Here is a 15097-nt window from a genome sequence, read left to right on the forward strand (position 1 = left end):
CATCTCAGGAGTCACTAATAACCATGGATGAGGTGCTGGAAGACTGGAGGGTGGCTAACATAATGCCATTGTCTAAGAAATGCAGTAAGGAAAAGCCAATGAACTATAGACCGGAGAGTCTGGAGCAAAGGCTAAGGAGGGACCTCATAGAAGTTTATAAAATTATGAGGGGCATGGATTCAATAAATAGACAAGGTCTTTTCCTTGGGGTAGGGGAGTCCAGAACTAGAGGGCATAGATTTGGGGCGAGAGGGCAAAGACATAAAAGCAACTTAATGTGAAACTTTTTCACACAGAGGGTGGTGTGTGTATGGAATGAGCTACCACAGGCCGGTACAACTGCAACATTTAAAAGCCATCTGGATGGATATATCAATTGCAAGTCTTTAAAGGGATATGGGCCAAGTGCTGGCAAATGTGACTAATTAGTTTGGGATATCTGGTCGGCATGGACAAGTTGAACTGAAGCGTCTGTTTCCGTACTGTACATCTCTGACTCTTACTGAACATTTGAAAAAGTGACAAAGAAGATTGATGAAGGCAGAGCAGTAGATGTTGCCCACACAAATTTCAGCAAGACATTCGACAAGGTCCAGCATGGTAGACTGGTTAACAAGGTTAGACCACATGGAATCCAATGGGTGCCAGGTCAATTAGATACAAAATTGACTTGAGACAGAGGGCGAAGCTAAGGGTTATTTTTCAGACTGGTGGCCTGTGACCAGTGGTGTGCCAAAAGGAGCGGCACTGGGCCCATAGCTTTTCATCATTAATATAGATGATTTAGATGTAGATATAGGAAGTATAGTTAGTAAGTTTACAAATGACACCAAAACTGGTGATGTAATGGAAGGTGAAGGAGGTTATCTTGTATTACATCAGGACCTTGATCAGATGGGCCAAGTAGTGGCAGAAGTTTAATTTAGATAAATGTGAGGTGTTGCATTTTGGTAAGGCAAACCAGAGCTTGCAGAACTAGGGTAGTGTTGCCAGACAAAGAGACCTAATGGTGCAAGTGCACCGTTCCTTGAAAAGGATGTTGTAGGTAGACAGGGTGAAGGAGGAGGGCAGTGCATTGAGTATATGAGCGATGCCATGTTGTGGCTGTACTGGACACTGGTTATCCCACTTTTAAAGTATTGCACTCAATTCTGGAAAGGCATTGTTAAATTTGAAAAGGCTCGGAAAAGACTTACAAGGAATGAAAGGTTGAGCTATAGGGAAAGGCTGAATTGTCTGGCTTTTTACCCTGAAGCGTGGGAGGCTGAGAGGTGACCTTATGGAGATTTATAAAATCATGAAGGGCATGGATAGGGCAAATAGCCGAGGTTGCTTCCCCCCTCCCTTCTCCTCCCCCTCCCAACCTAGGGTAGGGCTGTCTAAAACTAGGGGGCATAGGTTTAAGGTCAGAAGGGAATGATTTAAAAGGGAACCTTTTCACACAGACGATGGTGTATGTATGCAACAAAATGCCAGAGGAAGTGGTTATTTAAATTACAACATTTAAAAGCACCTGTTGGATGGATACATAAATAGGAAAGATTTTGGGATACGGGTCAAATGCTGGGAAACAGGACCAGATAAGTTTAGGATATCTGGTCAGCATGGATGAACCAAAGGGTCTGTTTCCATACTATATAACTCTACCTACACTCCACCATATCACAGACTTTCACACAAAATAATTTATGAGCAAGACGCTTGGTTTTGGACTACTTTGTCTTTAAGCTGCTCATTAAAGAAGCCAGTTACCCCCATTTGTGTGTTTTGTTGGTACCAAAACATCATGACACTCTATACAAGATTCCCTACCCATAATGATCACTACACCATAAAGTTGCTATTTCCCATAGCCTAGCTACTTTAAATTCCTGCAGATATGCCAGGTATTGCTGTAGTAAGTAATAAGCACAATATCCTATTCATCATCAACCTACCAAATGCCAATTGTTCTATCATCCATAATAATGTATTGTTAAAACACTTGTTCCAATGCATTCTGAGACAGCATCCCACCCGCCATACTATGCAAAACTGATACTCAGTACATCCCACAAGCTCCACTCAAAAACCACCCACCCTTATTAATCTACAAAGTCTTTAAAGGGACAACACACCCAATATAAATCCCTCATCCCTATTCAAATTTCTTCATAAACTCTCATCATCACCTCTCCACATTCACACACCCCTCCAAAGCTTGTGTTTCCACCATTGTAGCAAATTGTATATTTCCCTCTTCGATAGGGAAACAAAAAAGTTCAACTTTGTTTAAAAAAAGTTTTGCCACTTACAAATATGTTGCAGTAGACAGTCCAGCTGACAAACAAAACAGCATGTTATTTCCAGAAAGGACATGTCCCCGGGTCAAAACACTGGTGCCCCTTGTTGCTCTTCTATCACTGACACCATTTTGATTACGGGCAGTTAGCATCTCTGGCTGTCAGTGGCACAACAGAAACAATGGGCAACCTGCCGTAGGTTAATTATACATTTCTCTTCTATTTATGTAAGTTATCAAAGCAGTAGCCAAGGAATTAGCCACACAAGCGTCAAATACTGGTTGAAGGAATTTTAAACATTGCGTGAAAAAATCTAATGAAGGAGTTATTGTTTGCAAAAGGCCACAATATTTGGAAACTAGAATCGGATTATAGCCGATCAACAAGATGGCCGCCACGTCAACCTGATGTGAATGCCGGCGCTCAATCTCAGACTGAATTCCCAAAACCAAGATCCCCTTCATTTCGCTGGCTTTTGACTTGGCAGAAATAAGATATCGATGTAACACTACATTCACTCGCCCCGATGCCACAAAACTAGGGCGAACAGACACGAAAATGGAGATGCGTGTGGCAGCTCCGGCCTAGTGGTTTCAGCGCCGGCCTCCAGCTCAATCAACGCCGGAGATGTGATGGAGAGAGACGGGGCCAGCCACGCACTATGTGAACAACCGGCCTACAACTTCACGCTTCCCATCCCCCGCTACCTACCTTCTCGTCCTCTCTATTTTGAACCTGAACTCGAATCGCCGTTGACTTCACTCGGATTGTTCCAAAAGGCGCTCCCGCTGTACCCGTCCTGGCCGCTCCCAATCCTTTCTCCTGATTGGTCGGTTTGAACACGGGCCGTTTTGGCGCCTATTTGCCAAGCGGATGTGATGGTAGGGCGCCTGGTCACGTGATCCCCTGTGCCCAGGTCAGTTCCTTTAAGTTGCAATATCCCAACTTCAACTTGAACGAGGAACATTGAAACACAAGGACATTTTTAAATCAACGACGGAAAGGTCCTATAAAGGAACTATAAATTTTTAAATATATTGTTTGATTTCTTTAGGGCAAAGCATACAACATTGTGACGTTGTGCAGCAACTTTGTAGAGATGCAACAGTTCAAATACTTTGAAAACATAGTATTCATAAACACACAATATTAATGTCAATGTTAAAATTTTGTAACTTACTACATGCTTTTTTTATTTTCAATCACGAAGGAAGTAACCCTTAATTTTTTAATGGGAATGCAATACTGTAACGTGTATGCATGGAGATTATACCGAGTGTATCGCTAGTAAATAGCATGCAACCATAATAAATGAATGTTACCTTCCTGGGTGTTATCCAGATAATCAATACTTTGAGTTAATCTACATTTATTATCAATGCATGGTCTTAAAGATTATTGACGCTCGTCATAAGATAGACATATACGTTTGAATTTATGTGGTTAACTTTCAATACATGTACTTCATTTTCTATAATTCAATGTTTTTGTTAATATTGCAAACCAATGTATTTGGAGTACCTATTGTTATTGCTGTAAACGTAATTGCGCCCTTCTCAAAAATGATCCAACGAATTAATACAACTGAAGATTTTGGAATTGTTTTCAATTGGTCATAATGGTTTTCTTGATGAAACACGCCCATTCTATCTTTCAAAGCATTGTTTAAATTTGTCACGTTTGAGGATTGTATCAGTTCTATTTGAACTTTCTTGTTTAAATGATTGCAATGCTATACAAAGATGTCCTAATATACTGTGTTTAAGTCGCGTTTGATTCTAGCGAAGACTTCACTTTCGGTGTGTACTCATTCACGTACACGCAAGTACAAAGTACATTATATTGAGTAATATTGTACAATGGAAAATTTGAAACTATCATAATCTTCCTGCTGTCACGCATTATGTTGATGAGCTGTTACTATTTTTAAAATAAGTTTTTTTTCAATTAAAATGATAGATTAGCAGGTGCTTTCTGTTTTCCGAAACTGTAAATTCGCTGTCTAATATTCTATCCTATAGTTCAAGCGCAAGTTAGACCTTGTCTTGACTGCCTTGTTATGCAACATGTTTATGACAATAACATAAAAAATCCATATGCACCTTTCAAATAAAAGAACCGCTTGTTATTTCAATTAAAATTCAATTGAGTAAAAATATAACCAAAGTGCCCTTTTCATAATGAAGGCGAATATTCAATTTGGTAAAAAGCAATAGAAGCACAAATGATCTTTGGAGAACATATTATTGCAATCTTGAGAACGGGTAATTAAATGACAAACGATAAGTATTATCGTAATTTGTTTTGTGCTGATAGACAACAGAACTTCTTGCAAAAAGATATGGAGTTTCAAACTGGGTATAAGCATCTCATTTACGAATCATGTACGTTGATCAGCAATTTCAACAATATTTGAAAATAATAATTACTCATCTTAGAAACGTCTTAGTAATGTAAAATGCTTATTTTCGCCAAGGAGAAATGTGAATGCATGTTTCACAAAGTGGCGCATGACCGTAATAAAAATACACATAAACCAAGTGAAAGTTTCTCCTCCAGATTTTCTTAATTATTTGTTGCATCCGAAATGTATTAATGTGTCGAAATTATTATAATAAATATATTAAATTTAAATGTTAGGAGACGCACTACGCTAATTTGTCGATGATAAATGTAATTGTCAATCACGAGCCTCATTCTCCATGGTTAGTTCAAAACTTCAGTCTTGGCTCTTTTCTATTATTTAAGATTGTCATTCTGTTGCAGTGAATAATGTTTAACATTTTTGTTAACATTTTTAAAACTGAGTTTAATAGAGTGAAAAGGTGTGTTTATAAATTATTTAAATTAAAAAATCGCCTCTCAACATTTTGTGAACACCCTGAATTAATCTTACCTTTACCCAATGTACTATCCTGAACCGAAACTTATTCCTTATATCAAAGGTACTGAATTTAAGAATATAAAAATATCTGAAGTATTCATGTTTGGACGGTGTTATTGTATTACTACTGTTATGTTTCAGGTTTTTGTGTTAATTTTGTCATACAAATTATAAGATTTGAACGTACTGCTTGTGAAAACTCCGAGATATAATCTTCTTCTCACGAACTTTCAGGCTCAGCTAAGACAAAAACATATTGCTTTGGAAATACAACTTTCCCGCAACAGTGCACATAACATTGAAGATATGTTTTCTCTGTTTCAGATTTTCAATGTATTAATATACCGCATCCTTAATTGTGTTTGACAACGAATATACATTTGTCTGAATTTCCTGTTGTAAGTAACATTATGCCAGACTTTTTTGGTGAGTGAACCAAGTCTCAGTGTAAAAAAAACGCGTGAATATTATTTCTCCAGTGTCATTGTTACCTATTCATTGCTCTTGCCAAAAATTCTATTATGTCATAATAAATTTCTATAATCAAAGTCCATCAATACCATCAGATCGGAAGTATATAGTGTGGTTCTCTGTTAGGCATGAAGAAATGTTTTTAAAATCCGTACTGTACATTTTTCGTCATGTGTGTTTTTCATATTCTGATCGTTACCTTCGTATTAACGTTTTTATCATATTGCGCCCGTCTGTAATTTTAAGTGTCTGATTTTCAAATAAATACTGCAAATAATCCATATATACACGGTATATTTAATACAATTTATAGAGAAGCACATTGTCTTTATAATTATGCAAGTGGCTGCATATAAGAAAGATATATTTTAAACAGATACGGATATTATATAAATATACAATTTAATTGTTAAACAATTATAAAGAGACGTGGAGCAGAAAATGTCAGTATTCGATTTTGTTGTAGAGATTGTAGAAGGGAAGAGCTGTAAGGTTGTTGCCTGGGTAGTACAAAGGAGCTGGGAATGCAATTGATCTGGGGACTGGAACCCTCAAAAGGGAATTGTCTCTGAAAACGAGAGGCATTCCGACCAGAGTCTGCGCTGACGCGTGGGCCATGTTGGCTGCCTCGAGTTCTGCTGAGAGCTGTCGCTTCCACTTGTTCCTGCGGTTCTGGAACCAGGTTTTGACCTGGGTCTCTGTAAGCTGGAGGCTGGTAGCGAGGCAGGCTCTTTCCGAGCTGCTAAGGTAACGCTTCATGTCGAAAGTGGATTCTAGTTGGTAGACTTGGCTGCGAGAGAAAACAGTGCGAGTTTTCTTCTTGGTCGGATTCCCTTGTCTGTCTCCCTCTCTCTGTCTGTCTGTTGATGTCTGCATGCAATTTTTCTCTTTCTCTTCCTTGTAAACCTGACCATCTTGTGACAGGTACTGCTGCTGCCTCCTCTCCGCACTTTCCTGGCCAGCGGTGCCAACTCCTTTAGTATTACCTAAAAATCAAAAACAAATAGCATTTCTCAGATACATTCTTTGTAATCCTCATCTTTTCACTATACCTATACCTCTAAATGAAAAGAAAATTCACTCGCACTGTCTATGCGGCCAGAATAATGGACTGATACAGAATTTACTTTTTTTTAATTCTCCTTCATTCTGGAGCTTATGACATGCGTCACTCCCTGGAATCTTCATATGAGGAACTCCCTTTAAGTATAACGAAAATTATACAAGGTGTCAAAAAAGAATGAACTTTATTTAACACTTGGTGATAAGAAAACACGTTTCTAATTCTCTAGCTATCTCGGCAATGAATTAGCAAAGAACCCCAAACATGTCCCACCTATATTTACTGTCAATCTTGCAAATTGCCGCTGTTAATCTGGCTTTGTAAACGCTCAGCTAAATATGACCACGAAGCGCATTGCCTAATTCCCATTGCAATAAACTGTGTTAAATTTGATTTCAATAAATAGTCGTGTAGATGTGTTATTATTCAGAGTCAATATGTTGTCAATGATGGAAGAAACAGAAGTGCTGTTGTCTCTTACCTGGGTTCCAGTCACCATGTAACTGTTAAACTTCATTCCCTGTAATTTATTTACTGAATGACCATGTTATTTTGTGTAATTTAGGTGCGGAAAACAAATTGAGTGAATGTTTTCTGTCCGCAGTAAAATGTGAAATCCCTTTACGTTTGCAAAATGCAGCTTTGCCGACTAAATCCCATCCCAAATATAAACAGTCGGCTGATGGTATCTGATCTGCCCAGAGTTTCCAGCATTTTCACTTTTTAATGAAGAGTCACTGTTGACGTGGCCGATAGTACTGGTGCCTGCTTGGACGTTAGCGATAATCGTGCAAGAGACAAGCATATACCATATAGGAAACTATATAAAAGAGCGCTATAAACAAAATCAAATTCAAGGGGCAAAGGCATTGTATCTCTCAAACAAAATTATTTTTTTTTCAAAACTATTCGCCGAAAGAAGTTGAAGGTAATGATGCACCGTAAATATAAAGATTCTTGCTTCACTTACTCACACAAGTGTAGCTGATAGTCTGGTGTCTGCGACAGGGCTCTGTGGGGCCAGAGTCAGAACAGAAGCAGGCGAGGTCTTTGTATCCTTCCTCGGTTAACTCTTCGTCCGAGGAGTCGGACAAACAGCGCTTCCTCGCATTTACCTTTGCATTGTCATTGCAACCTGTGCGTTCTTCCTCCGACGAGGTCCCAAGTATGGACTGTATCGTAAAGCTGGAGATCGGGGCAGGGGAACACTTTGTGATGTCGTCTTTGTTGCTCATTCTGCGTTCATAAAAAAAGGAAAGAAACTTACTTACAATCGCTTGTAGGAGTGTGAGGCGCCGTAAATTGTTGTGGCTTTGTTCTGCAGTCGTTTTCCCTGAGCATGCACGGGCTGAATGCATTCTCGGCGTCCCGTAAACCTGTATTGATCTGCTGCCGAGGCAGTGGCGTTGGCTGATTTGCATGTAGGTTTGAGTTGCTGCAGCCAATCAAAAACAGCAGTCAGTCCCGGAAATTTTTGAACTTTACACAAGCTGAGGGATGATTAGGTTAAGCCAAGAATTTGATTGATTGTTGATGTTTTTGAGATGGTAAAAACATTCTTGCTTTGAAGAAAGATGATGCAATCCTGTGTGACAATAGATACTGCCCCAATAGGCGCACGTGGTGACTCTGATGTGTTTAAAGTTTTACTGACCTAAAGGCTGCAGTACAGGTCAATGTGACTGGCCAGATCCTCGCCTCAGAGAAAACTATATATTACTCCTTGAAAATCAGAACTGGGGCTACTCACAGTTGCAGGCTTAAAAAGATTGGTGGTTTCAGTTAGTAAGTGACTTGTACTTAAGGTTCTGGGGCAATGGTTAGGTAGGTAGTGGGTGTGGGCTGCCTAGTCGCGATGAAGCCGAATTTTCACAATCATGAAATGTTATTGGCGAATTTCAGGGTAAATACATTTCGCATGGGAAATTAACTCGCAAAATTCTCGTTGTTTTTCTTTTTGAAAGATCCAGAAAATACCAAAATGGTGAACACGCCTTCACTCCATTGAATCAGATTAGATCTGGCTCGGTGCAAGCATTTCCGCTTTTATTTACAATGCGGTAGTGTGAGCAGTTACTAGACTATGAGTGAAGTAGGTTGTAACATAGTGTTCAAAGCAAATACAAATCAAGTTGGGATATGGTGCAATGTGCAAACCACGAAACAATTATTTCTTAAAAATCCAAATAAGACTGCAGTTGAGTTTTCACGTCACGTTTAATGTAGGGGGAGAGGAGGATCGTAATCTCATTTGAAGCCATTAATATTATAGTGGAAAATGGTGACAAATTCAGCAAATAGCAAAATATATTCGGGATTTGAATTACCGTAGTCTGATTTCATGTCTAAGGTTGCAATTGTGCTGTGGTTGCATATCGAGACCGTCACTTACTGACATTATGGATCAAATCAGGCTACCAGTCTGTGGAAGATAGAATGGGTGGCCAATAGTCTTAAATCAGGAACAAACATTGATTGATTTTGGTTGATGATGATTTCTGATTGCTAAAGATGTGAATGGAACCTACTGTCATCTTATATGGTCCTTAACCGAAGGCTGAATAAGCTTGGTCATTTAGCGACGATCAACTTTTGCGAAATAACTGAACATAACATTAGGGCAGTACTATTGAATGGGGAAATGGTGGGCAAGTTTGGTTGAGGTGGAGCCATTTAAACGTTACCAAAGTCTGACTGCTAACTAAAGCGATTATTGTAAATTTGTTTCCCGGTCTGTCCAGTGGTTTGGAGCTGGAAACAAGAGCCATCTAATATTGCACTCTAAGACTGGAGAACTGAAGGATGCTTATTTTCCTTTTATGGTGGATTTGGCATGAGAGTTGCGTTAACGCACGGTTGAATTTATGAATAGTTGATTTTGTAGTTTATAAACTGGCTGAAAACTAACATTCAGTGTGGTTAGAGGGTCAGGAACCAGGTACAACAATTAGATTGGATGCACATTTCGTGGCGTCAGGCAGCATGGCGACGACGGGCAAGATGCAATACGAGATTGCAACAGACATTCAACAAATTATTGATATTACAGGAGGAAAAAGAAGATAAACAACTTAGTAAACGGAATTGATGCTAGTATTTTAAAACTCATCGTTAGTATTCAATTGGACTGCGATTGCCAGTGGCCAGATACAGTTACTTGCCTTTCCTATTGGAATGGACGGGATTGAATAATTTATGTTAAACGAACCCTCCTTTATGCTTGGATCGATCGTTAATTCGCCACGGAGATTATAGTGTTTTGGCCATTTCATGTTCCATTCCTGAGGTCAGGGATAGAAGCAAACTAACTGGAATAAAGTTTCCGGAAGTTGAATTCCATAAAAGCATTTGAAGAGCTGCATGTCTAGTTGTCGAAATAAAATTCCAGACGTTGAACTAAATAAATAGAGATGTGCAGCTGGATATTTGTGGACTTGCATCTAATGTGTACTTAACAATTTATCAAATAATACGGATTGCGCATAAGTACTCAAGACCAAGCATAGAAAGCACATTTTAAAAACATCCACGTTATAATAAGTCTTAACCGCGATTTGTAATCACTGTCACTGTATATGTTACTGACACTTTGCAATAGATCTTATGGAACAGCAAAGTCGTGCAACATTGGCAGCCGTTGTCAGAGACACAGTGAACAAAGTGTAGAGGTTTTCAAATGCCAACAGATATGCAAGCGCTAGTAACATACGTGTATGGAGCACATTGGACAGTCAGTTGATTAGTGAATAAATTAATCAGTTCCTTGATCGATGACAAAATTTCCAACACCCCAGCTAGATTAGTTGAGGTAGATGTACATTAAGAAGTGGATTAATTTATGACTGTCTAATTGAATCCTGGGTTTAATTAAGGAACTCGCTGGTTAGCCGGTTGATCGAAGTCAGATGCACCTATCCCATAATCTGAGCATTTCCCAGTGTACAGATATGTGAAAAATTGGAATAATACATTAACCGTACTGACCAGGCAGAGTTTATAGCATGACATGATTTTGAATAATAACGTCCTGATAATAAACACAAGCTAGAAATTTGCTGATTAGATTTAAATCTCTTTCTAGGTACATTAACTCCCTCAAAGTATCGCATTACTGATTTGACTGGCAGTTCTAGTTTGCCCATAAAGTTGCTGGATTGTCGAAAGCTTAGCATGATCCCTTCTATTGATTATCTCATTACACTGTGGAGTCTTGTAAGCATGAGATTAATTGAAGCTAACTTTTGAGTGGGCTGTAATGATCAAATGCATAAAAAAAATCACTGATCTGACTTTTCCGATAAGCAGAACTTTGACATCAAGCTTGACTTTCATCACAATTAGATTCATGTTATTTATAAATTACAGACCTTGGCGACTGAATCTTAACAACTGCCAAAAAGCGTCTTGATATATAAATATGCTTTGATTGTCATAGATATTTGGACCTTGCTCCAAAATCGAGCGTTTTTATTACGTTAGACTAATTCCAAAACAGCAGTATCTAATAAAATCACTTCTTCATATATCGTGTGTTATTTGTAAACGTGGATCTTGCTAATACTTTGCTTCTAATATTGAAGCTTTCTATATTAATCTCCAATCGATCTTATTAGAGTTCGACTTTGTTTACTTGATTATTGTGCTGGCTGCTGAAAGCTGACTGCGGAAAGGGCATGGTTAATTGATTGATTGACAGGGGCTGAGCTCTTGTCCTGCTCTGGGCGGCAGGTGTGAGAGCCCTGCACCGTTCTACCACATTAACCTTTTCATGCTTTCACGGGGTCGCGACACATTACAAATGGTCAGCTTTAATCATTGTGTCAGCTCGTTAACGTGGCGCGCCCTTGCAAACGGCGCTGGATGATCAGTCTTCATTCCGCTTTCAGTCAGGCTTTGGGGCTGCAGCCAGGATTTAAACTACAAACAGAAACTGTAGCTGCCGCAGAAAGTTCCAAACAGAGCGTTATTATCCTCCAGGTTCCTAAACATGGTTGCGAGAACTCTCGTTGGAAAATCACACAAACTAGTACAAATGATTTGAAATTATTTGGAACTTCTAGACTGTGTGATTTGTAATGTTAAACACATTTCGCAAAAACAACGTTTCCATCTTTTCCAGAGCATAACAAAGATTCATTTGCTGCAAGTGTTACCATTGTACCATACTCGAGTTGCAACAGTATTGTTCTTAAGTTGTATTAAAAACTAATTGCGCCATATATAAATCCTGGTAATTTAGTTTCCCTTCAAGTTACTCAACTAAAATCCAAATCCGTCGCCATATGTGCACAGAAGCAAACATTTCATCATGTGATACATTGCCTACAGCTAAGCTGGGAACCCGTGTTTGAATGGAGTTTGAAGGTAATAAAGATAAAGCGTGAAATCTACATTGACGTATTAAATAGGCGCATTTTGTGCACCTTAACTATTTAAAAGCCTCTTAAAATGCACGCATCTGCTTAAAGAGAGTGCTTCAAATCACCTATTTTGAAACGGGTTCGTCCTAAACCCACCTCTGTGGTTTTACGTCCTTAGAGCTTTTGGATATGTTCTTTCCCTGATATTTTCTTTTGTACCCTGGCCAGTGGTAACCTACCTAAACTGAAACTGTTCTGCAATCACCGCGAAAGTATCACGCCTGTTAAGCTTTAAGCACAGATTGCAGGAGCACAGAAAATTGATTCCTCCCTCCCCACCCCCAAAAAAGTATAGGGGATGTCAGGCGCGTATTGTTGCTAATGAAAATAGATCTTCAGTGGGTTTATGCTGCTAGAAAATCGCCTCCTGACCGCCTAGAATATTGCAAAGGTTCCACCTGCAGTGACAGATGAAGTCATAAACAAGTTTGATCTGCGAATCAAGCTTCGATAAATATTAAACACAGTCCTTTTACACGTGTGTATTATGATGTATGGCGCGTCGAACTTTAAAATAAGGAAATTACCGAAGAAAATGATATCAATAAATTTTCTAAGTATAAACGTTGATTATGTTTCGATTTTCATTCAAAAGCTTGCTGTTCCTGGTACAAATGACATCTCACAACGGGCTGCAGAAAGCCTCCCTATTCCACGGCAGCCTGGAGGTGTACAATTTATGTAATCGGGCCTGGAAAATGAATTGTGTAATTTATTGGAAAACAGAAGTCATCGAGATTAGATCAGCATAGCCTATCAAAGGGCTACAATCCATCAAGTTCCAATTAACAACCTAAGACGCGTAAACCATAGAGCGTTAATGGGTTTCCAATCTACTGGACTGATAGACTCATCAATTCCTCGGGGATGAATTAAGAAAATCGACCGCCCCGTAGCGTGTAGTGTCATTCTTTTCAGCAACTATATGTCAAATTAAAAACACAATTAAAATTTAAACTGTTTCAATCAGAGGTGCCCTGCAACCTATGTTTCACTTAATAGAACTTTGATGAAAATCTGATGGTTACACTCCATCACTGAGGCGAATGGGACTCGGAGGTGCAACGGATTCTTTAAAGTGCGTTTCTAAAAAAAATAATAGATCCGGGTGTTGCTCAATAGGGCTCAAGTCTCACTCCAGGTAGAACAAGGTGCTAGTTCCCAACTGAGCAGTAGATACTTGGGGGCCGGTATTTATTTTGTCTATCTAATGATGTTGTTGTGCAGCACTTAAAAAATTGAGTGTGAATCCCGGTTAATTACTGAGTCAACCTATTTGAGAGATGCCTTTACAAGAGACAAAAATACGTCCAGCGAATGAAGACATTCAGCTGAACTGCATTCTGACTTTGCTTGTTACCAATATGATGAGTCTAACAATATAGCGAGTGTTCAGAGAGCAAGTTTGAAGGCATCCTGGTATCATGTGCTAATTTTGACTCCTTTTTACCCCTCGTTGCTGACAACCCAAGGTCACAAGATTCCAAGAGCATACGATGAACAATGCAGCTCATTGAAACAATATTTTACAGACATTTTGCGATCAATACGTACTAAAGCATAATGCTATGCCAATCTATTAATGCTCTTTAATGGCCCCTCGCAGAGCTTGCATCGTCCAAGTCGATACAGGAACGTGATTATCTCCGAGGTACGTTTGCAACTCGTCCCCATTTTGATCAAATAAACACATTTTACGTACAAATAAAGTTTGCAACCAAACATACTGACCTATCAGATGCGACCGATTTGCCCCCGGAAAGTTACTAAGTACAATTGAGAGTCAGGTACAGATTAATGCCGCAGTTAAACAGATATTTTGGACAGTTCGACGCAAATTAGTGCAGTTGTTAAACTGTAAAATAGCCGCAGGCTGCCGAAGCTGAATTGAGCTCAGCACAAATGGTCTGCACGGTGGTTCTGAAGCCTGTTCTGGGGGAGTGATGGAAAGGTTATATCTGTTTGGAATGATTGCAGTGTTGGCTATACAAAAGTTCCCTGTATTTTGCACCAAATAAAAAAAAATACATGTGTGTGTAAGGTACAAACATGACAGCGGCATATCTGCAGCCATGTTTACTGAAATGAACAGGAATGATTAAACAAATGCAGAGATTTGGAGACCGGGACGTTTAAGTGCAATGCAGGGACTGTTCACATTCATGATGAACCTTTGTACATATTGTGCCTCTGATTTCTGACAAACCACTTTGTGTAACAAAAGCGATCCTTTCTCTGTATGCAAGCCAATGTTTTGAAAACACGACTTTAAAACATAACTGTTGTTCATATTTATCATAAATATATAACTTACATTTTTTTCTATTATAATGATGGTTGTGTAAATCCTGCTTAAGTAATTACTCACAACCATTAAACAAGCTTCAAACACTCATGTTCTATTAGAAATAAAGTTCTGCCGAATAACGGAAGGAAGTGTTCATATGAAAACGGTTCTTGGATTACTATATAATGGTGTAAAAGCTTCTTTGCTGCATGTTTGAGCAAGATAATTTCATCGATGCAGGTTTATGAAAGTGATTTTCAGAAGGTATTTTACAATACAATTTTCACTCAACAGTAGCTGTCTGCCGATTAATGTAGGCGTCGAGTGAGAAAATTATTTATGTAGGGGGATGGATGAGGAGTAACGTTGGTGGCTAAGATAACTCTGATGGGAAGCTATCTATAACAAAAGCCAAAAAGATGAATGAAAGAAAGACCTTAACAAGAAATAAGTCTACATCTTTTTGTCAAATGTTTTCTTTGGATCAGTAACATTGTAGTGCTAATGATATAAGAACAAGAGTGGAAACAAATTGACAATTTTTTTAACCGGAACTTTGATAATTTGAAGAAATTCCAATCTACTGTTGTAAATAAAACCTGGAAAACTGAAACGTGTCTGAGCAGACAGAACTTAGTAACAGTGAAGAGACAAAATTGCCAAATTATTGCGAGAGTAATTTTGATTGTT

The 15097-nt window shown here is 38.8% G+C and overlaps 2 protein-coding genes across 5 annotated transcripts in view; both read right to left on the bottom strand.

Moving 5' to 3' along the window:
* bub3 (BUB3 mitotic checkpoint protein) overlaps window positions 1–3118 on the bottom strand; it is a 42858-nt gene extending 39740 nt beyond the window's left edge. The window contains exon 1 of the mRNA XM_060842427.1: window positions 2994–3118. The gene's annotated coding sequence lies outside the window, so the exon portion shown is untranslated. The remainder of the gene's footprint in view (window positions 1–2993) is intronic.
* Window positions 3119–5914: 2796 nt separating this feature from the next.
* On the bottom strand, window positions 5915–14035 carry hmx2 (H6 family homeobox 2). 4 transcript variants are annotated; one of them, XM_060842431.1, is made up of 4 exons: window positions 13852–14035; window positions 12648–12811; window positions 7671–7936; window positions 5915–6623 (listed from the first exon to the last, which is right to left on the bottom strand). In XM_060842431.1, the coding sequence occupies exons 3-4, from the start codon at window positions 7933–7935 to the stop codon at window positions 6082–6084; spliced, it is 807 nt and encodes a 268-aa protein (XP_060698414.1). In that variant the 5' UTR covers window position 7936; window positions 12648–12811; window positions 13852–14035; the 3' UTR covers window positions 5915–6081. The 4 variants fall into 4 exon arrangements, with proteins under 4 accessions (XP_060698414.1, XP_060698411.1, XP_060698413.1 ...); XM_060842428.1 differs by having other exon boundaries at window positions 7671–8135; XM_060842430.1 differs by lacking the exon at window positions 12648–12811.
* Between the last annotated feature and the right edge of the window lie 1062 nt (window positions 14036–15097).

This window comes from Hemiscyllium ocellatum, chromosome 22 (assembly GCF_020745735.1).
Source record: "Hemiscyllium ocellatum isolate sHemOce1 chromosome 22, sHemOce1.pat.X.cur, whole genome shotgun sequence".
In the NCBI taxonomy this organism is placed as follows: Eukaryota; Metazoa; Chordata; class Chondrichthyes; order Orectolobiformes; family Hemiscylliidae; genus Hemiscyllium; species Hemiscyllium ocellatum.